Genomic DNA, 22,976 nt, shown 5'->3' with positions numbered 1-22,976 from the left:
TGTTTAATGGTGTAATTCGTCTCAATAAATCACATCTGAATGTGAGTATAATGTCTCAACATGGATCAGTAACTAAATGAAAAAGCTTTAACGATATTGATTTCCACGCAGGACCGATGTTTCAAGGTTTTATTACTACTCATTTTGTTTTACGTTCTGAGGTTAGATAATCCAACCTAATCTCTTCTGTATAGTTGTAAAAATGTAAAATTGTAGTGAACATTTTGATACGCGTTCTTTTGTACAAGTGACCGGTATGTATTCAGTACACCGCCTAACACACAACTTGCGTAATGTATATTGTAAAATAATGAAGCAATTCTAAAATTAATATTGCTTATACGAAGCATTATAGTTGTACACGCATATAAATATTTTTGCATTTTTAGACGTACCAACGTTACGCCTGCCGTTTACTGACGCGCAATCAAACATCTCGTAGCTTTTCTTTTTTTGTGTGTACGTGTTATGGCAACATTGAAGAATGTCTGTCAAATTTAAATTTGAACTTCGATTGTCCGTTAGATTCGATCGAATTTTGTAAATTATCAGCAGGTTGTAAGGTGTTAGCTGGGTGTCAGTGGATGGCGGGCGTACAAACCATATTAGGCATACGAAGTTCCGTATTACCCATTTTGTCCCTAGTGCATAGCGTATAGGCTTTGTGCGTGTTTTTTAGCCGTCAATAAGTATGGAGGGGAATTGAATTCGTTTATTTTAGAATTAAATAAAGTTCAAAGTGGAAATTTAAATTGTGCCTTAGTGATAAATGGTTCAGCATCTAATTTGGTTTGGAAACGTTCGAGACACGTCTGTAACGCGTGTGGTTATGTTATCTGTAACAATAATCGGGAGTATTAACTTCTCAGTATTTCAAGTACACTCTCGCACTGTACCTACATCAGCATTAAACGTTAAGTCTTCACAATCGTTCGAGAACCCCTTCTGATTTGATAGTTGAACTTAAATTAATGCAATAATGTCTAACAATATTTTTGTTTTATTGGATGTTGTGATTGATTATTATATTTATACAATTATATTTAAAAGTAGAGCGGTATATGTGGTAGCAATAACATTAAGTGTGGCAATAAGATTTAGTGTATTTTGCTTTCGTGTCTCGGAGTATATTGTATAGAACCCTGTCCTAGGATACCTGGCGCTGTACACTGCTTCATAATGTACGTACAATAAGTTCAAATTCTTGACGTTACTAAAATATATTTTATGATATCTCAAGTGAAAGTAATTAGTTACGTAGAACGAACTGTATTTAATATTTAATGTATGGCCGTTTGTTTTGTGTCGCGCACGCTGTTATGTAGTTATGTTTGTGTACACTACACGGCATTCGCTTTTACCTTCTCGCACGCGCATGCGCTATGTGTTTGCAATTTTGTCTCAACAAATTTTCTACTATAACCAAATTCGCCGAGTGGTATGTGGTTATTGCAATAATTACTTCCACAAGACCTTTTGTATATTTACAATGTAGATTTATGAGATGATGTCGCACGCCACTCGGCATCTATAACGTCTTCTGTTATACTTTCGTGTCACAATCAAATTATTAGCATAAGACAAAGTGCCAAGAGTCGCGAATACTTTCCTAAGTGCAATTCCTTCTCAATTACTGTATCTACGTGTTTATTATATTGTCACATTGGAGCGCGTTCGAGAATCGTGACCCGCGCGGACATTACGTCCGTGGCCAGTTCGCGGAACACTTTTAAAAATCAAAACAATGTGTACAGTTTAGTTATATTAGATTTTATATTATGCATTAGATTTGTTACTATTTTGTTGCGAGTACAAGATATTGGTATATTCAAAGGCATGTAATGGGCAGTCTTTGCGTATCGTTTATTATGTTTAACGTCAATGTTAGCAACTTTTAGCCTAATTTGTGACGACGACTTAGTTAGGACTTGTTTGTTTTTGTTACTACAACCCCTGAGCCGGTCTACAGAAGCGGTGGTCGAGGTGTGTTTGGTACTAATAAGGTAAATGCCTTAACCCTGCTCTCATGCCTGTAATTGAAAGCTACCTCAATGTTATAAATTTTTTATGATTTTTAAAAGTATCCCGTCGAACAGGCGAGTTATTGTCTAAGTATCGAAACGTTTTCTTATAATCATTCACAAGTTAATATAAATAGCAGTAAATGTTGATATTCTAAATTATGTTTTGTAGTGGATGTTTTATTGTCAACTAGTGTAATTACGGAATGTGATGGTATGACATAATGCAATACTTTTAATGTCAGCTTTAGCAATGGAAGAGCGGCTAGGGTCCGTACGGGGAGCAAAACAAAAACGTAGTTGCAATAAATCAGTAATCAGCGGCCGCTAACGCAATAAATTGTGATTTTGATTGTACCTAAATGTGTTTGATGTTGGGAAAAGTATATAAAATAATTATTTTTGAATATCGATACGTTACGGAAGATATCGATTTTAATTGTAATCGATGTGGCAATTCGCGCGCTTGTCGGTAGTCGCTTTCTGAGGATTCATTGCAACAGCTCGACTAGTCGAGTTTCGGCAGTCACGGCGAGCATCAATCGCATTGAAATCGAACGAAGCAAACGTCGGGCCTTCCTTGTAACATAAGTAGGGGCGTTCGCCGGTGTTACGTATCTAATTAACGAGTAGACGCGTGTATTAAAATAAGAAACAAACAAATTATAGTATAAAATTGTTTAACAGACGCCTCGTGCCGGGCGTTAGACGAAAATATTATTTTTCTTAGATCACATTATATTGTAATAAAATGGTAAAGTATAGAAGTATGGGGCGCGCGAGGGTCCGCGCCGGGGGGTCGCACGCGCGCGGTCGGTTTAAAAAAAGGAACTATTTTTTTACGAGCGTCGCGGCCCTTCGCGGTGGGGACCGGCGTCGCGACACATATTTGTTATGTTTAAGAGGAAATATCTATTGTCTATTCCAAGGGTTGAATAACTACCAACACTTTTTTATATTACAATAATTATAGAAATTATTATTGAACTCTGTTGTTTTTTTTATGACACCAAAAACTAATGTTCCTGTGAATTTGGTCGCCACGAATTTAACATATTATTCCGATGAAAAATCTGACAGAGGATAGGTGCAACGTCACAAGTCGGATCAAAGGTCCCGGGGGACGAACTAACTTCACTATAACTTCAATCTAACACGGGGCAAGCCGTATATTGTGTCATATACCTACGTACAATCATACAGTCAGAATACGAGACCATCACACCTTACTAGTTCCACTTCAACTGTAAAAGGGGTCACACGATCACTCTCATATAATTGTGACCGAATTACTGTACTAAGGTTAAAAATGAGGATGAAACCTTCATACGATGTCAATGTATAAATAATAAATAAAAAATGCTTACACCTAGTGTACTGCCTAAGTCGTACATATTTTGTGAGAAAAGTTATTGATTATAAAGAATAATAAAGACGGCAACAAAACTATAAACATCTATTATATTGAAGTGGCGATAGCCTAGTCGGGAATAGAACGGACTGGCGAGAAAAATGCCCGCAGATTCACTTTCTCCACAAAACAAAAAAAGGGTTAACCTATGGGTTCACACCTCTGACTTTCCTGAAATGATGTGGTATACTTTGTGAATTATCGCTTGCTTTAACGGTGAAGGTAAACATAGTCGGGAAACCTCTAACATGACAACTTCTCTATAGGAATTTTGGAGGTGTGGGAAATCTACCAAGTAAGTACCAATCCCCACTAGGCCGGTAATGGATTAAGGCCTAATCCCTCTCAGTAGTAGAGGCTCGTGCCCAGCAGTCAGACAGTATAATACAGGGCCGATATAGCAAATACGCTATATTGAAATCCTTACTTTTAAAGTTTTATAAAGTGGGGAAAAATTTAAAATTTGTATGAATGATATAATAATCTATACAATATTGTTAGAAACTGAAGTGATTTGGATAAAAAGTAAAAGATATTTTTACTGACTACAGAAATACTTTCACTAGTATTTCACTACCCAACCTACTTATACGACTTTCAATGACCAGCTGACCCGTCTTTCAAAGTTTGTAGCAAAAAGTGTCACAAATACCTAATAATAATTGGTTCATCCATTTTTTATCGCGATAACATACTTAAAAATGGGAAAATGGCGGCAAAAGCTACGTGAAAATAAAACACAAACTAGGAAAAAATTTCGTTTACTACATATTATTTCTGACGTGTTTCTTTTTCTTCTTCTTTTTCTCGCTGTGGGCTTCTATTAGTTCGTCGATTTCTTTGCTGTCGTCACCGAGCCGCTTCTCTCCACTGGAAAATAGATTTTATGGTACAAGTTAGGAATTAATTTGTTTACTTGCTGATGTTATTTGGTGGACTACTTTGACTTCAACATTACATCAAAACTTCAAGTATTGTCATGAAAATACTAATTAACATTTTATTTATCATATTCTCTACTCTTCCGTCACTTCCTTAAAGTGAGTAAGAACACTACCATAAAAAAATATCTTGAATAAAAATGTCCTTGTTTGGATGACTAAATGAAATAAAAGAAAAAAAATGAAATTGTTGAAAAACTTCAACAATACTTCAAATACTCTCATGAAAATACTAATTAACAGTTTGCTTGTAATATTCTATACTATTCCGTCACCTTAAACTGTTCGGGCAACAGACACCTACCATAAAACACTGACAATTTTTTTTATCTTGAAAAAACATTACCTCTTTACTGACACGATGTTCTTCTGCTTGGAAGCGGCGAGCGCCTGACCCCAGTCCATGTCGGACCCCTTGATGCGGTACTGCGCGAGGTCCTCTCCCATCAACCGGGACAACTCCTTACGCTGCTTGCGCTCCAATTCCTGGACAGATTATCACCCTTATTACATGGGATGTAGGGTTGCTGCCTAAATTTGGGTAGAACTCTGCCTACCCCTGCGAAGGGGTAAAGCGTGATGTTTGTCATTATCCTAAACTATACCAACAAAGATTGGGTACAATATATTTCTATTTATTTATAAGGCAATTCATTAATTGACACTTATGAGATTCATTTTGCTTAAGGTTAAACATTATTTATATTATTTAAATTTTAATTTGAAAGAGTAAAATTATTATGAGGTTTCAATTAAGATTAAATTTGTGGCTGGGGGTTGGGGTCGAATTAACAATCACATATCAAAACAAGTATATTGTAAAATATCATTTATTTCTATACCAAATGATGGCTAATATCAACATGACGCCAATTACCTTAGCAGCCTTGGACAACTCCTGCTGCAGACTCTCCTTGACTGGACCCTGGATGTTAACGTCATCTGCTGTTTTATCTTCTATGCCGATCTCTTTAGCCACTGTATCTTCTAGAACGGCGTTCAATCCAGAGTTAATCTTCTTGCACGCCTCGTAGAACTTGGCCAAGATTTGAGAGGATGGTAGACCGAGCTCTGATGAGATGTCGTCCACGTCTTTCATTTGGAAGCCCATTGCTATGAATATCACCTGAAAATTTTGTTATTTATACTATTCTAATTGAATTTGGACGCACCGTCTAGATTTTTTTTTCTAGCGACAAATTGACTGCACTGCACCTGATGGTAACCTCAATGCTGTTCAGATAGAATATCGAATGGTAACAGACGGTTATGTTATGCCATTGTACACAATCATGGCGGTCTACTTAGATACTTCTCAGCTCAATCTGGGACATTAATTTCAGATAATAATAATAAAAATCTGTTAAAAAATTAACTTATTAACTATACTTAAAGTTTAATATCGCATTTTACCATTGGCCCATTAAGGCTATAACAAAAATAGAAACATCCTTTCAAACAAAACAAAACAAACAGTACATGTTTGTAAACTCATTTTTTAATCGACTTCAAAAAACTACATTCCCAGTTCAACATGTATTTTTAAAGAATAAATCACCTGTTGCACAGCATCCAACTTGATATTGCTTTTAGCGTGGAATATGAGATTGGCCAGCGGCGTGAGTAGATCTGTGATCAACCTGTAATCCGCCTGCTGCTTGGAGTACGCCTCGATGCGGCCCAGGTCGTGGCCCGAGAAGTGTTGCTCTATCAACTGCTTCGTTAGTTCTGGAAATTTTAATGAATATTGGTTCCTGGTCACATTCACCGTTAGTAAAATTATAGTAGATACTATAGCATGCTATCATGATTAAATGTCCGAACATAGATATGTATATCAAACACTACAGAAAAAAAGTTATATTAGTATTTGATAAAGATTTAAAAAAAATCGAAAAACAAAATTATATTTGGTCGAAGCCTGAACGGACGTATCGTAGTGGACAGGTAGAAGAGAATACAGCTCTAACAATTTACAAACATGGTGTAAATGAACCTAAAGGTTGATTATAAGTCCGCATTTATACTCTGTATATAAAGCAGTGGCGAATAGTCCATCTCGATTCATGCCATCTTCCCTTAATGTAGAATTTATGTAGTATCTAATTATCATTAGAACGATTTGCACACCGCATTTATACATATAAGTACCTATATTTTGTGTCGGGTTCGCCACTGATATAAAGTGTAATAAATAAAAATAAATATCTAACACGTTCCAAGTTCCAACATACACCTTCAAAATCATGATATACATACCCGGCTTGTCAAGCTTCACGCTGTCATTGACGAGGGTGGACAGCGCGAGAGAGCAGGACAGCTTCCGCAGCGACCTGCCTAGTAATCGAGACAGCCTCCGCCTGAAGTCTCCGCTGTAGGCCGCCACCCACGACGGGTCGCGAAGGGCTCGCAGCATTATACACGAGTGTTCGCCTGTCAGCTCGTTTGCTTTTTGACTGGGATAGGTATGATTTATTTATATAAAGCAGAAAGCACATTTAAATAAACGATTCTAACCTAACTTCAGATTTGTTGAAATTGATTTTTAACCGACTTCAAAAAAAAGGAGGAGGTTATCAATTCGACGTGATTTTTTTTTTTTGTATGATTGTTACCTCAGAACTCGCTCATTTATGAACCGATTTGGAAAATTCTTTTTTTATTCGAAAGAATTTCTCTCCAGATTGGTCCCATAAAATTTTTTGTAACATCAAATGAAACATGTAATGCCGTCTGTTGAAGACACTGTTAACTAGTAATCGAAACGTGTATAATTCATTTAATTTTGGTTCATTGGTAATCATTCAGAACGAATTTATGTTTCATTTTCATTTATTGGTTTTTATAAAATATATAGTTCACTGTTCGCTGCCATGAAAAAAGCAACGCGTTTTATTAAGATCACAACAATTCGTAAGCCCGTGAAACAAATTATATTCAGTTCCAGTTTTGCGAGCGGTCCGATGGTTAATTATATCATCGATTTCAACATCTTTGTTGATAATCTATGTGCGATAATCAATGAATAATGAATATATAGGTATTATCATTTCCAATGAAGGCATAACACTGCACTACATAAGTCACTCGGCAAAATAGATGCTAGCCCAGTTATAAGGCTGGTTACAAAGTCGATAATGACGAATTACTTTTTATTTACCTCAAATAAACCGGAACATATTTCTGAGACTTCCAGAACTTGAGCAATTCTTCAGTTAGGCCAAAACTGGTCCCTAGATAGTCTAAATGTTCCGCTCTCACTTCTGACAGGCGACGGAGTAATGTAGGGGGCTTAGATCTGTACAGAAAAAAAATAACGACGATCAACAGAGATTACAGAAAATCATTCATAGAATATAAGTAGCATATGGTTGATTTTAGCATACAATATTTATGCTTTTGGTGTGCTAATATCGTCTGTATATTAAATCAAATGAACTAACAATAAGACGATCGTAAAAAAATCAAAGAGCCAAAGTAATAAAAATAATAAAGAGCTCACCTGGGCGCGATGGTTTCCGTGTGCAGATTGTTTGTCTGTGCGTTTGTTTGGTTGTCTTCTTCATCAGATTGTTCCTCGTCAAGGCAGGGTATATCGCCGCTGTAGTACGCCGCTAGTTGTTGTAGGGCACGCTTGCCGTATCCCATCTGTCAGAAACGATCCATTTTAGAATCTATCTAGGAATTATTTAAGAAAATATTATGTATACCTAACAATTCTCCATAAGGGGTTTGGATACTGCAAATCTAAGGCCTAAATCATCTTAGGAGAGACCCATGCCCAGCAGTGGGACAGTATATAATACAAAAAAAAAACATACAGTCTCATTTATATCATAATTTATGGATTTTGACATACACAAAAGTATTTCAAATGTGAATACGCAAACTCTCATATACATCATAATTTATGGACATATACAAAAGTATTTCAAATGCGAATACGCAATCTTTTAGTTTGCATTACAATGTTAGGTTTTTATGATATGTCCATCATTATTACAATGTTATCGATAGTTTTGTTCGATAAGTGTGATTACTAAGCAGACCATAAACGTTTGCTCCCTTCAATTAAAAAAACTACACCGTGTAAGGTGAAAACATTAATGGACTTTAAAGTCGATTGCTTTTATTTTATTTGTTAATTCTTTTTTGGACAGTACGATAATACATGAATACATTACCCTTTGATAAGAAGGATGCGTCGCAATCCTGACTATTCTAGCTCCGGATAATTTCGGAAAGTCCTTATCGCCAAACTGTTCGCAAATATTCCACGGTATCAAGTCGCCGGCCGCCTTACGACCGCGCCCGAGACTGTCACGCACTGTCCTGAGAAATAAAATACGTGAATATAAATATACAGCCAAAAATAGCGAACAATAAGTTTCAATAAAAAGTATTTAAAATTATATTGAAATTATGGACGGCGTATCTAAAAAAAGTTATACAGGATGTCCCACAAAACCGGTATTTAATAGTAGTTTATTGTTTTACTGCCTGAAAAAAAAACACGATTTCATTGTGATTCGTATTAAAATTGAATTAAGTATAGTACTAACTTGTCGGAAATATTTCCTTCGAGGCACATCTGTATAACACACAACAGTTCTGGCATGGCGGTGGAGTTGCGTGGTGTCGGTGCCAGCAGTACAAACAGACAGTGCGCAGGCGCATCCGCGAGTAGTTGCAGGTCGTTGGGACTGTTCTGTAGATATAATGAAACAGTTACTTATGGAGATCAGTTGGCGTATAGCACTACTCATCTAAACATGCCAGTTAAATATAAGTATGTTATGTAAAAAAGTATATTTAGTCCATTTTTTCTTGAGTCATACATACATACATAACATCACGCATTTATCTCCGGAGGGGTATTCAGAGGCGCAACTAGGGTCCCCACTTTTCGCCAAGTATGATCCGACCCATGATGTGATAGGGGGCGAGCCTATCGCCATATCGGGCACAAATTCCAGACTCCGGGCTGATACTGAGCAGAAAAAACCCAAATATCACTTTGCCCGACCTGGGATTCGAACCCAGGTCCTCAGAGCGCTATTGTACCGGACATGCAATACAACTACGCCACCGAAGCAGTCATATTTCTTTTAAAATCTAAAAGTACTATACATATAATATTATTATTAATTATTTAAACGTGCGACGCCATCGTAATTTATTTTACGAAATACAGGATGGTAATTCAAATAAATCATCGATGCTTTATATTTATTAAATTATCATTATATAAATCTTAGAGGCACTAAATACAAAAAGTCCCAATGTATCATTTTACTTTTATATTCCCATACCTTATAATGACTGGACACATAAATGGACACAAGTCGATGCAGGAACGCCTCGGCTGCCTTGTGATAGCAGAACAGCGCGTCTCTATTGACGCGGTATAGCTCGCACGCGGCGGGGGGCGGAGCACCTGCGCCGGGGGACGGGGCCGGAGCCTCCAGGCACAGGAGGCTATTCAGCCAGGCTTCTACTGGGTCTCCTGTGCGGTAACGTATTGGCTCTTCGAGTTTTATCTGCAAGTTGTAACGTTATTGTGACATGTGAGCATTTTGTTATTCGAGACAAATATGGGTTGGGATAATTATCTACAAATTATTTGGGACGACAGCAGCCGAAATAAAACGAAGGATGGTAATGCTTAAAAACACCTCCACAAACTAATATTTTAAACAGTTCTTGTCAAGCGTGCCACCTTAAATTTAATGACTTCAATAATCTATCCTTAATGACATGTTGTACCCTTTAAATAATGGTTTCGTCTCCATTCATGTTCACTCTTACATCGACCATAAAATTTATTATGACAGACATTAGTGTTTAAATAACTTCCAAATTCATTGTATAGAAACAAAAAAAATTAAATCGACATATTTAAATGTAGTTGTATGAACGAATGAATGAATGACTGACCGGTGGAGGCGCATTATGTTGGGTCTGTAGCTGTGAGAACAGTTTGAGTGAGAGCGCACGTCCTGTGCCCTCGTATCCCGACACGGTGGAGGACAGCAGCGCCAGGGGAGCCTTCTGCGCAGCCGCCGACACGTGCACCAGGGGAATGGCTGCCGCCTCGTCCACTAGCACCAAGTCTGCCGCCGCCAGGAGGGAGTGATCGTCTGGGGTTATGTACTGTGGACAATCGATGTATTGATATTCATGTTATATATGATTATAAAAATGTGAATGTCTTTTTTATTAAATTTTTTAATGTATTGACATATTATTTTTTTACCTATAACTTCTGTTTTGAAAAAAGGAGAGGTCGCTGACGTTAAACTATACTCTTATATGTATACCACAATCAACATTAAACCATACTGTTATATATACCACAATCAAGTTTTAAAAAAGGACGATTGAAAAAAGTTTAAAATGCATCAATAATATATACAAAACAAGTATTTGTATTCTTAAATCAAATTACCTGCACAGTTTGCCTCGAGTTCCTTGCAATATTTATCCTGACAATAGCCTTCTTAAAATCTGGATTAGTCGACCTAACAATGTTATAATCTATGTGCTCCTGGTACAAGCACGCGTCTAGGCCTTTCAGCACGAACTCGAACAGCGTGATCAAGTTCTCTGGATGTGGTGACGTGACGTATATGTTGACGTATCCGAGGGACACGGCCGCAGCGACCGCGAGTCCGAGGCACGCCGACTTGCCTCGCCCGCGCGCCGCTGTGAGGCAGTGAGGTGGTCTGGAACAAGTTTGGGTAGAATGTATTTATCAAAATTTTACCAGTATTGCTCGTATGTTCGTAATTTTTTTATTGCTAAGTATTTCTTTTGGAAAATATTTTGATAATACTATATAAACATTAGATGTATCCGTGCAAGAATTAAACAAAAATGAAATCATTTTAAATTCTTATCGATTGAAAATGATAACCCCTGGACAGGCTACAATTATGCTGGCCTGTTGGAACTGGATATACACAGGCTGATTCCGGAACGCGACACACTTACGTGGATTACAGCGGGGTTTAACACCTTGTGTACAGTAGTCGCTATCCACGTGGATATCAACATATCCTACCACAAGCAAAAAGGAATGAATATGACGCCTTACCTAGTCTGTTTATCAGCGAGGGTATTAATGAGCGCTATGAGAGCTGTGGCCTGTTCATACGTCCTACATAGAGCCACCAATGGGCCAGCTGGTGGCGAGTCGGATAAAGACGATATTAAGTCTGTCAACTTTGGGTTAACGCGCTGAAAAAAATTATAAAAATATGTTTTTAGTAGGAGTACATTTTTTTATTTTTTTATAACATTATAATTTATAATGTACTGAAAAGATTATTAAAAATATATTTTAAGTTTTAACAAAGTCTTATAAGCACAAAGAATCATATTTTTTTTTTTACCTCATTTGATATACTATGTAGAATATGAGTTACCTCAGGTGTAGCATCTACTGGGTCCACTTGTGCAGTTTTCGATGATATTGGTAATACTGTGAGTGAATCATCCAGCACTAAACACCTGGGGTTATCAGCCAATGACAGTAAAAATCTCTCATTGAACCGATTTACCACTGTGTCATACGCTTCTGTCTTAAACCTGCAAGGCATAATATTTTTTTTGAAAAAGATGTTAAGTATATTCCAACGTTTTTTTGCATGCATAATGAATTTAGCTTACTTTTTACAAGGCACCTGTATGGCACAGATTTGAGGAATACAGTCCCAGATAAATTGCATTAGACATATTTTTCACTATTACGAGAATGATATCCAATGTTGTGACTAGAAACCAGTATAGTAAACCTGGTTCATCTGTTTAATACAAACAATTATGATGAGTAAAATACATAAACTTTAGAGACATACCTCGAGTGGACATCCATTGTTATAGAATGCAGTTGCCGTAATGAATCCATGGTTTTAAGCAGGAAAATAATTAGCCCGCCTCCTTCCACAGTTTCTATTGTTCGAGCCATTAGATTAGGTGTAAGAGCTTCAAAGTCCTGCAAGCAAAATTTTTTTTAAATAATTGAGGTGAATTGTAAAAGGAATGAGAACCCTGAACACTAACTAAAACAGTATCAAGTTTGTTAAATAGACAGCAAATATTAAAACAATGCCAATATTGGAAGTTTTTCCATAAGAAAATACATTACAAATTTTAGTTTTTATAATTCACAGCTATTAGAGATTACAAAAAACTAGTGTTTTATCAACTTTTTACACAGAACCAATATAACGCATTCAAACAATTTCATGCGACTATGAAACATTCAGTTACCTGCAGCACACACATGCCATATGTCTGACCTAGCATGGTGTGACTCTCAGAGTAGTATCGACCATGAATTGTTGTTGCAACCCTGAATGCGTCAAACAGAGACTCCTCCGAAACTTCCAGTTTACCAGCTGCTATCTTTTTCGCTCTTTTTCTGCCATGACTGGGAGAGATTTGGAAATGTATGAATATTTTAAACACAGTTGTTTAATTTTTGAACTGAGGTGTAAACACTGTATATAAAAAAAAAATTATTGGCCTCAAAAATATTATTTTAATGCAGTTTGGTAAAAAGTATGTATGTTTGACTGCTTGTTGGCACCTAAATTGTCACATGATTTCATGCAATTTTGTAATGGTCGCATATATACTATTGGGTTGAAATTTGCATGTGGATTAGGTTGATATCGAAGATTTAGGCATATTTTACAAATTCAAGTTGAAATGTGCGAACTCCATGAATGTTTCCAACATGCCATGAGATAGTAAAGCCTAAATTAAAACTATAGTTTAAACATTTTTTAAAACATAAAATAAATGCCAGAATACTACAGTTAAATATAAAAAATTGAACATGGTTTTATAGGTTTTTGAAATATTATTATAGCCATCACAGATTCTACAGATGGCGTCCTGGTAGTAATATTTACTACATAAATAAAATTTGTCCAAGACTCTTCAGATTCCATGGATACAAAACTAACCAAATCAAAAAAATAAGTTTATTTGGTTACTAATTAAAAAACTTTTTATTATAGTTTGGATTCTTTTCCCTAAACTGCTTTTATAAATAATTGAATAACAGTCTTTACTCACTTGCTTATAGCTTCATCTTTATTTTTATAGCACCACAGAACCGTCGGACGAGCTTTTACTGTTGATTTGACCAGCATGTCATACAGAATAGGCACCTAAACAAACATAAATTAATTAAACTTTACAGATTTAAAACTTTTTAAAAGGACACTGTATCTTTATAGCATTTAAAGGATTTTAGCAATACTGGTTCAATATTTTCAACATATATTTAATATCCATGCTTCACTTAGCTAAGCAAACTATTAATTAAATATTTTTTACCTGATCTCTACTTTTGTCCCCAACGAGTAAAATCATCGTGCGATGTCCCAACTTGACTCCATTCTCTATCATCACCCTAATACGATTATCTATCTTCTTCTTAACCATTATTATATATTTATTCACAACTTAGTTTACTTTTGATTCAATTTTATAACCTCAATCCCTAGCAAAAACGGCACACGAATCGGCAATCGGCATGTTTATTGGTGTGACATGTGTCATTTGTCAATTTGACAGATGGTAGCTAGTTACTCCGAGCTTATACATCTGGAATGAGGTCTGATTACAGAGAGAAAATTCAGATTATAAAAAAACAAATGTTTAACTCAGCTCTATTTTATTTGTCTCTGACTCACCGTTCAGACGTGTTACAATTGCGGCTCTAGACTATCTTTTACAAAAAAGAGCTATAGTATTTAACAAATCAATTTAAATAATATAAAAATGAACTTTTCCCAAAGCAATCCACTTATTATTTGAAAGGAATAAAATATATAACGAAGATGATGCTAATAAAAGCAATAGACTTAGTAGACATCAAAATATAAACTGAGTAAATTCCGGATCTTATAAAATGATGAATATAAGGTACATTTATATTTTGTTTTATACTACAAAGTGAAGTATCCATTCATTTAATAGCGTTTTCAAAAGATTCAGTTTGATCTCTGCTTCTCAATTCAGACACTATTCTAGGTACGTGTGACTGGTCTATAAAACCCGCTAAATATATTTTTTATTATAGCAACAAATGGATGTTCGCGTCCCTATTTAAAACTGTCAATTGAAATGTCAAATAGAAAGATCGTGCATTGGATTCCCGAAAATTTGCATTTTGTTCACTATTTCTGAAATAATTTCATTTTTTTGCGTGAATATGTAATCAATACCTATATTGTTTTATACTTACCCGTTTGAGTGACGTGTTTAAGTGTTTTTATTTACGAATATAAGGAGCGGACTTTTTGCCGCTCGTCATTATTGAAAATGGCAAAATCACAAATAAACACAAAATCAAAGAACTATTTGAAGGATAGAGACGTTTTTCTAAAGGAATTAAAGCAATTTAATGAGAGTAAAAAGTAAGTATTTCAAATTTGTATACATTTATATGATTTCAACTAAAGCGAAGTTATGTTGACAATAATGAACTACTCTGAGAAAATAACGGTGTCAACATGTCGTTACGCTGTCTCCTATAGTTTACCTTTGCAAATAAACAGGTATATCGTCTAAACAAATGGGCATTAAATAAAAATTAACGTAAATATTATTTTATATAATCTAGTTATGATATTATATGCTATGATAGGGTGTTCTTGTTCCACCATGATTTTTAAAAATGCGTTTACGTATTTTAGATTGTTTACATTTAAATTCATTACGGCACGTCAGGTTTTCTTATTAAATGTTTTTTTTTTCCATTGTTTTTGTTCTGATATGTTATAAGATACTATCAGATTATCATTTTGTAGTTTTAACCAATGAGTTCCAATCGGATTTTTTTTTGGTTTATCTGTAGTTACTGTCGAAATGTATTAAAAATGTTTTTCTACATTGTTTTTGGCATATTTTTCTAAGTATAAGGTAATGACATGCTTAGAATTTTATTTAAATTGTGTATTTCATAATGTATTTTAAGTTCATTTTTTCCATTTCAGCATACCCATCAGACCGCCAGTGGTAAATGGTATTGAAATTGATCTCTACCATTTTTACACTTTGGTCCAGCAGCGAGGTGGTATATGGAAGGTAATAATGTAAATTGTTACACTGCCTTGATTCAGTTATTGAACCGTTTTAAATGAGATGAATATAGTCTTAGGAGGGCATGAATTTAGAAATATGCAATCTTACAATAGTTTTAAAGAAGAGATGTTTTAATGTTTAATGGTTTGTTTGTGATATAGAGGAATTAATTTTTAATAAATTGTGCACTCAATTGTGTTCTAATAGTGTATGGACACCTTATTCATTAGATGTGATATAATATAGGTATTAATTGTTGCTTGTGGCTCTAAATACACGAAAGTGATGGCTTGAATAAACAGTTCTGTATGACATTAATTGAATTCCATTCAGTGGTCTCCACATTTACTTTTAACAAACATCTTTGCAAACTTTTGTATTAATAGTACTAGTGGAATTTAAGTTACGCATTATAATTTGTGTTCAATATCACCTGCTCATCTCTGTTTTGTGGGGCTTGAATAAAGCTTTCAACTCAATGTGTCATTTCTCAATGTTACATTCATTTAGATGCATTTATGTTAACTCATATGAAAGTGATGTTATTATAAAAATATTTAATTTCAGGTGAACCTAAATGACACTTGGGAGACATTTTTAAAACCACTGAAACTTCCGCATCCTTGCATCAATGGTTCTACGTTATTGAGAAGGATATATACAACCTATTTGGAGAAGTAAGTTATCTCAAATTATCTTTTTAATTATTTGTGATAAAAACTTTTCATAGGTGGACTTCTTTGTACATATTTTCATGGCGGGTAGGCAGGTTAACTAGCCAGATTAAATATGCAACCATAATATCATCAATCATATAATGTGGCGTGTTTGGTTAAGTGAATTGTCTTACCTTCCACTACACCATTATATCCAGTCAGCCAATATGCTGTGACAAGATGAATAAAAAAGCCTGTATTCACAAACATTACTTAGTATGGAGGAATGCTGTGATTATAAGTTTGTTTCTCAGAGATTTTTTATTAAACAAAGCTAATGATAGCTATGAAATTACTAACACTATGCATTTGGGCCCGTGCCTCCCTCATAATATTGTTTGTGAATATGGTTGACGGTATTTACTTATTCACAAGGAGCTACAAGTAGAAATTATGAAAGAAAATATTCTAATGAGTTTTTTTTTTTAGATATGAACGTGCGAAAGGGCCGCCAGGCAGAGATGACGACAATGACCTCGACGAGGACCCGAGGCGCGGGCGTGGCGGTGGAATGCCCAGAATTACCTTTGGTGGTGGTACATATATTTCAGGTAAATTCATTTCAGGCAGGCGAGCGGCTAGCAGTGCTACAAGATAATTTCAGACCAACGAATCTGTGGCGAGTAATTGGCAAGAAAAATCTTTTTTTTTTATTCAAAATTCCAAATTATACTGATTGTTTTGGTTTACCTTGAGAGTCTAGTAATGCATGTAACTGGATTCTGTAGTTTATGTGTAGTTGATTTAAAACTTACCATAATTTTCTGATAAATAAGCCTGTAAGAGTATGGGCTAATGTATGTAGTTTTAAAGTTGAATATTCCATAGTTTTTGTAATATAAAAATTATATTCTTGTTTTCTACACATAAATCTACTATAAGCAGAGCACAAACTATGATTAAAGTTGAATAGCATATACTTTTTTAATTAAGCGATCTAATGGCAATTCATAGAATAAAATTTCTAATATTGCTTATGTTGTGAAAAATACATTTAGTCTCTTATTAATATATTTATATCTATTTAGCATCAGGCGAAGCGCTACGTTCGGGTAATCGTGCAGCAGCGCCATACGAAAGATTGGCTCTTTCACTGCTCTCTCCGATGCCCAACGAACAAGACTTTGCGGTTAATGTGTGTACAGTGCTCGCTGCTGACGATTCCAACAGGCTGCCTCTTGGCACCACACCGCATATATTGGACTTTTTGCTAGCTCATGCTGGTGTTTATAATCACTGTAAGTCTAATCATTTTCTTTCCTTCCAGCCCGAGCTGGCTTCCTTATTCACATTATAGTCTTTAATTTATTTTATGTACATAATATTAATTATCTTTAATTATATAAGCGACTTTATTTAAATAATAATTAAATATTCTCATGTACATATACCTTGACTTCTCATAAGTGCAACTGTGTTGGCCTACATGATAAACAAAACATTTTATTTTATTATAAAGTCCTTTTCTTGATCAACAAAATTACCATTCCACAGCAAGTCTACGTGACACGATAGGCCGTTCTTACGCCGAAGCTCGCGGTTGCTTCCCCGATGAGTTCTGGCAGAAGCGTGCAGGAGGAGGTGGTGCTAGGGAACTGGCAGACGAGACCAAATTCATGCAGCCAGGAGTGGAGCAGCCCGACTTGGTGGTACAGGCGCTTGCTGCTCAGCACTCGTTGGCCGACTGTCTCGCAGGAAATGATGACGATGATCGGTCACTTAGTGATAAACTTGTTGAAGAGGTATGTCGGGATAAGGTTGTGTTTGATATCACTACAAGAATCTGATATGTTTTTTCAGTTAGATTAATTTGTATTGCATAGTACTAGGTTGCTAGCGTGTAATGTATTGATTATACAGTAAGTAGTATGGTATTTTATGTCAAGAATTGCATAATTGATGAAATGGACTGGTCCCGAGTCAATTTCCCGTTTGAGTAATAAAAAAATATTATGTCACTAACACACCTTTTATAAATTAAATGGATGTGACAATATAATTTTTTTTTCAAGGAGGTGTTAGAAGATTGGGTGACGGAACCATCTGAGGAAAACCAGCTGTTTGCTCCAGAATTTCCCGGTGGAGCCTCGTGCGTGTTCACTCAGAGGGTCATACAGATCGCGTCTATAGTCAGGTCACTCTCCTTCCACGAGGAGAATGTGCAGTATCTTGCCAAGAACACGACACTTATTAGGTAAGAGTAATAGGAGAGTCTTGATACTTTTTGGTATTAAGTAGAATCCTTTTGATGTTAATATTTTGGTACTTGATGCTAATCTCGTATTGAAGAGGGGCAGATGTTTTTTTCTTTTTTATGAAAAAAACAATTTATGTGTATGATGATTATCATTTCATAATATATGCAAAATATATATTTTATTTGTACTTGAAAATGAAATGAAAATAAATTTTTTGTAAAATATGAAATTGTTGACAATCGCTCGTAGTGGTGCGGTGTTATAGATAAATAGTGCAGTAATCATAATAATTATGTATGTATTTTAGGTTTTTGCTCCTCTGTGCAAATTGTTGGGTTGGCTCACTACGGCAGTCTGGATTGGATACACTTGGGAATGTAGCTGCAGAGCTTATTATAAAGGTAAGTGGTGGATGATTATTAATTGTGTCAGTAAATATTGTTTATTGTTCAGCTTTATTTCACTCCGATGTTGATCAGGTATAATTTTTGGTAGCAGATTGGAATTTTATAACCAACCATTAAAAGCTTGATTGTTTTTTAAAGGGCCTAATTGCCAGTGTATTAATGTAATAATTGGATATTTGTATATTATTAGGGAAGATTCTGTAATTTAGTATTTGATTTAGTTAGGGGTTCCTGTATTAGAGTCTGTTTCTTGGGGTACAAAATTGCAAATTCATTAATTATTTCCAATACAATAAATTATGTATTAGCAATGTCATATTGTTATGGTAACAGATAGCTTAAATGGGAGCGGATCGGACTGTCAAGAAGAATGTCTGCAGGTTCAAAAGCTAAGGCACCTCTGACTATTCTAAAGTTATGTGTATATTCTTTGTGAATTATCGCTTGCTTTAACGTTTTGATGGTGTGAAGTCTCCCAATCCGCACTAGGCCAGCGTGGGGGGCTCATTCCTAATCCCTGTCAGTAGTAGAGCAGGCCCGTGCCCAGCAGTGGGCCAGGATACATACAGGGTAGCCATTATAATAAGTATGCTATACTGTGGCCAGGAGCCGGCGACGTGCCTGATCTCGCGGCACGTGCTGTCGACGGTGCAGGCGGCGCTGGTGTGCGCGGACCGCGCGCGCGTGCTGGCGGCGCTGGAGCTGCTCAACAAGCTCGCGCAGAACGAGGCCAACGAGGACGCGCTGCTCAAGGCGCTGGAGGCCAAGGTACGCTCGGACGGACTTGGACTTGGACTTGGTCCGGAATGAGTTTCAGTCATATTTGATTTTTTTTTTATATATAGTGGGGGGACGTACTTGGACAACTTCCCAATGAGTTTCAGTGATATTTGAAATTAAGTTTTTTTTTATATAGTGGCTAAGTGTGTTAATTCAATCAAATGGTTTTCCATAATTTTATTCATACAATTAATTATATATGGGTTCAATGGTGGTGGTCTTGTTGGTAGGATATATTTATGCAGGTGGATAAGTACCACCGCACCATTATACACAAGGTGTTAAAAACCTCATATTACAGAAAGTTATATTAGAGTTTACAGACCAAGTTTAACAAGTAGTTTGAAAATAAGTTATTTTTAACATATATAAAGCCAGCCTTTTTTTTTTTTTATAGATATTACATCTTCACAAATTAGTATATGAAGCTGATTACCATCATTAATCATTAGTACACTTAATCTGTAGATTAAATAACCATAATTAAACCAATACAAAATAATGAATTTGAAATTATAAAGTGTATATTCGTGTGCAGGTGTACGCGGACGTGTGCGCGCTGCTGACAATGCGCGACATCATGGTGGTGGTGTGCACGCTGGAGTGCGTGTACGCGCTGACGTCGCTGGGCGACCGCGCGAGCGAGGCGGTGGCGCGCGTGCCCGGCCTCGTCAACACGCTCGTCGCGCTCGTCACCGTCGAGGTGCGGCTCGTCCTCGCTCGTCCTCCTTTCACTCACATAACGGGGCCATTCGAGTGTTACGTAACGCAATTGGGGGAGGGGGGGGGGGGAATTCGAGTGTTACGTAACGCAATTGGGGGGGGGGGGGGGGGTCTTGTAAAAACGTTACGATGCGTTACAGGCGCGGCAGGGGTGTCCCGTACAAAGCGTTATGTAACATTGTTTTTTTTTATTTTTTATTTTAAAATAATATCAAAGGTATTTTAGCGATTTTCCGGTATTTCGCATAAAATATTTGTGATTATAAAAAAAATGTCACTTTAGAGTTACATTACTTTTTGAGGGAGGGGGGATACAGGAAAACGTTACGGCGCGTTATATGGGAGGGGGGGGGGTGTCAAAAATTTTCAAAAATTGCGTTACGTAAGATTAAGGTTTGTCTCGACACGGTGGCGTATTGTATTATGTGCGCGGTGCGACCACCGTTAAGTTCTCGGATTCGAACCTCGGGCGGGACAATGATATTTTGTTTTTTTGCTCAATAATTCTTGGAGTCTGGTATTTGTGCGTGAATTGACGATAGGCTTATCCCCTATCACATCATGGGACGGAATACAGATGCGATAACACCTGTAAACTACCTATGCTTACAAATAAATTATTTAATTTGATAAGTGGGATGCACTAATTAGTTGCGTCTCTGGGTATTGTTTCGGGGATAAAACGTATCCTTTAGTAATATAAATTACTTATCATGTGTAGAAATTATTTGTAAGTAAATCGTAATGGCCGTGAGATCTTTTTTACTTGCCTTTCTCATAATATCGAGCACTCTTTTCGAACGTATTGCTGAAACGACTTAGCTTCGTTTTTACGACTATTTGGCTTTACTAAAATCAAGAAATCAATGAATACAGTAATATATTGGATCCATTGTGAGACAATAGACTTAAATTGATTCAGTCTTACTTACCTGGTTTTTGCGTTAAGAGGTTTTTAAAAATTGCTTAAATAGCTGTCAAAACATCACCGGTTTCTAATTTAAACCTTATTAAGAGGTAAGATGGAGGTTTTTGACTTACAGCTGATCGAGTAAATTTGTGTTTTAACTAAGCATAGCTTTGCGAAGTTTTTATAAGTAAAACTTTGTTTGTAGGCTCAGAGCTACGGGCCCCGCGCGTGCATACTGATGCGTGTAGTGGAGACGGTCAGCGGGCCGCAGCCCGAGCGAGAGCAGGAGCAGAAACCGACGCACCCTCATCTACAGGTAAATAAATAGACTTTTTGGTAACTTATCGTCATAAGTATTAAATCTATATATATAAAAATGAACTCCTATTTCCTTTGTTCACGCCATCACGCGTGAACGGCTGGACCGATTTCACTATTTTTTTTTTTGTTGTATTCGTTTTTGTCAGGAGAAGGTTCTTATGAAAGAAAAAATTCAAAAAATTGCGCGGAAAATTAGGAAATTTAAGAAAATTTAACGACAATATTAATTTTACAGAACTGTAAGTGGTTTGAAATAATTGGCAGCGATCGACAGAATGCGCGCGTGCATACATAGTTAAGACAGGACAACGTCTGTCGGGTCAGCTAGTGACTTATATAAACTTCAGTGAGATACCGGTTTCTGACGTTGGAGTTTGAACTGTCTCCGTAAAACTGTAAAACCAGCCAGTGTAATACTATTAGCCAGTGTAACTACTGGACATAATAAGACTTAACATCTCATGTCTCATGGCGAGCTCAGTGGAATACCAAACAATACTTTGTAATTCACGGTGTTGGATGGTGTTTCTACTGTTTATGGGCGGTCGTATCTCTTACCATCAGGCGAACGGCAAGCTCGTCTCGTCATTCAAAGCAATAAAAAAAGAACAGAACTTACGCATTCAGTTTGTCTGTGATATAGTATCTTTGTAGATCTAGCTATTTATTATTGTACAAAATATTGGTTACAGTGTGACTATTCCATAAAAAATATATGCAATCGTTAGTTGAGTACATGAGTGCATGATTTAACCAATGTCAATATCAATGCCTGAAGTTATTTTCTTTGTACTTAATTTTTTACCAAGGCAACAAATGACATAGCGTAGAATATAACTAACAATAAGTTAAAATTAAACTATTTTTAGGATTTTATTGCGTCTTCTTTTTAAACATAAGAAATAATAATAAGTTGACTGATGTAATTTGTATGTACAGAGCCAGACGCCAGTGAAGCAGCCGCCGGAGCAGGTGCAGACGATGACGTCGGTGCCGCCCGTCACCACCACCAGCGCCACCGTCACCACGCCCGCGCCCGTCACCACGCTGCAACAGTCGCACATGCAACAGAGGACTGTGCAGGTAATACTTTTAGTAGTATGTTCAGTATCTCAGTCCTCTGAATGACGTTTTTTATTCTTATTATAAGACGCTGTAATCAATTATAATGTACTGTTGAGAGTTGCAAATGGGTTATTGGAAAGTCAAATATGGTTGTTGGTATATAAAGGTGTTTATAAAGAAAATTAAGATTATAACGAAACTGATTTTAAAACTAATACACGTAATGTTCAAAATGATAGTTTAGTTTTCGGATTATTGCAGTTTAGGTTTATTAAAATTTTATGAATGGTAACATTCAGATTCTTTATTTTGTAATTATAAAATTACCCCAAAGTTTCGAACAATTTATACGTTCTTAAAAACCGTGCATTATCCTGCAG

The 22,976-nt window shown here is 36.2% G+C and overlaps 2 protein-coding genes across 12 annotated transcripts in view; one reads left to right on the top strand and one right to left on the bottom strand.

Annotated features, from left to right (window-relative positions):
* Positions 1 to 4,177: 4,177 nt before the first annotated feature.
* LOC115441400 (RNA cytidine acetyltransferase) lies at positions 4,178 to 13,955 on the bottom strand. The gene is made up of 18 exons (XM_030166181.2): positions 13,725 to 13,955; positions 13,461 to 13,555; positions 12,648 to 12,807; positions 12,233 to 12,369; positions 11,801 to 11,963; positions 11,470 to 11,612; positions 10,822 to 11,098; positions 10,311 to 10,526; positions 9,686 to 9,913; positions 8,936 to 9,081; positions 8,558 to 8,705; positions 7,876 to 8,021; positions 7,534 to 7,671; positions 6,633 to 6,829; positions 5,932 to 6,101; positions 5,251 to 5,499; positions 4,720 to 4,859; positions 4,178 to 4,302 (listed from the first exon to the last, which is right to left on the bottom strand). The coding sequence occupies exons 1-18, from the start codon at positions 13,830 to 13,832 to the stop codon at positions 4,197 to 4,199; spliced, it is 2,967 nt and encodes a 988-aa protein (XP_030022041.2). The 5' UTR covers positions 13,833 to 13,955; the 3' UTR covers positions 4,178 to 4,196.
* A 556-nt stretch (positions 13,956 to 14,511) lies between these two features.
* LOC115441397 (AT-rich interactive domain-containing protein 2) overlaps positions 14,512 to 22,976 on the top strand; it is a 34,786-nt gene continuing 26,321 nt past the window's right edge. For 9 of the 11 annotated variants that reach the window (XM_037447654.1, XM_037447662.1, XM_037447655.1 and 6 more), the window contains exons 1-12: positions 14,512 to 14,809; positions 15,389 to 15,479; positions 16,044 to 16,153; positions 16,622 to 16,743; positions 17,221 to 17,430; positions 17,687 to 17,934; positions 18,205 to 18,386; positions 18,698 to 18,791; positions 19,404 to 19,565; positions 20,116 to 20,280; positions 21,416 to 21,526; positions 22,471 to 22,614. In XM_037447654.1, coding sequence (XP_037303551.1) covers positions 14,715 to 14,809; positions 15,389 to 15,479; positions 16,044 to 16,153; positions 16,622 to 16,743; positions 17,221 to 17,430; positions 17,687 to 17,934; positions 18,205 to 18,386; positions 18,698 to 18,791; positions 19,404 to 19,565; positions 20,116 to 20,280; positions 21,416 to 21,526; positions 22,471 to 22,614 — 1,734 coding nt within the window. In that variant the 5' untranslated portion in view covers positions 14,512 to 14,714. The remainder of the gene's footprint in view (positions 14,810 to 15,388; positions 15,480 to 16,043; positions 16,154 to 16,621; positions 16,744 to 17,220; positions 17,431 to 17,686; positions 17,935 to 18,204; positions 18,387 to 18,697; positions 18,792 to 19,403; positions 19,566 to 20,115; positions 20,281 to 21,415; positions 21,527 to 22,470; positions 22,615 to 22,976) is intronic. The other 2 variants (XM_037447657.1, XM_037447656.1) reach the window with 2 other exon arrangements.

The sequence above is a fragment of the Manduca sexta genome, chromosome 7 (genome assembly GCF_014839805.1).
Source record: "Manduca sexta isolate Smith_Timp_Sample1 chromosome 7, JHU_Msex_v1.0, whole genome shotgun sequence".
Lineage (NCBI taxonomy): Eukaryota > Metazoa > Arthropoda > Insecta > Lepidoptera > Sphingidae > Manduca > Manduca sexta.
Note: the sequence above shows the minus strand (reverse complement) of the source record. Positions and strands in the feature narration are given on the sequence as shown.

Coding starts and splice junctions, on each gene's coding strand:
- LOC115441400 (XM_030166181.2), bottom strand. CDS start 13,832: ATGGTTAAGAAGAAGATAGATAATCGTATTAGGGTGATGATAGAGAAT. Junction 8,706..8,935: donor GAAGGAAATATTTCCGACAA/GTTAGTACTATA, acceptor TTTATTTCTCAG/GACAGTGCGTGACAGTCTCG. Junction 4,860..5,250: donor AGTTGTCCAAGGCTGCTAAG/GTAATTGGCGTC, acceptor TAATCTGTCCAG/GAATTGGAGCGCAAGCAGCG.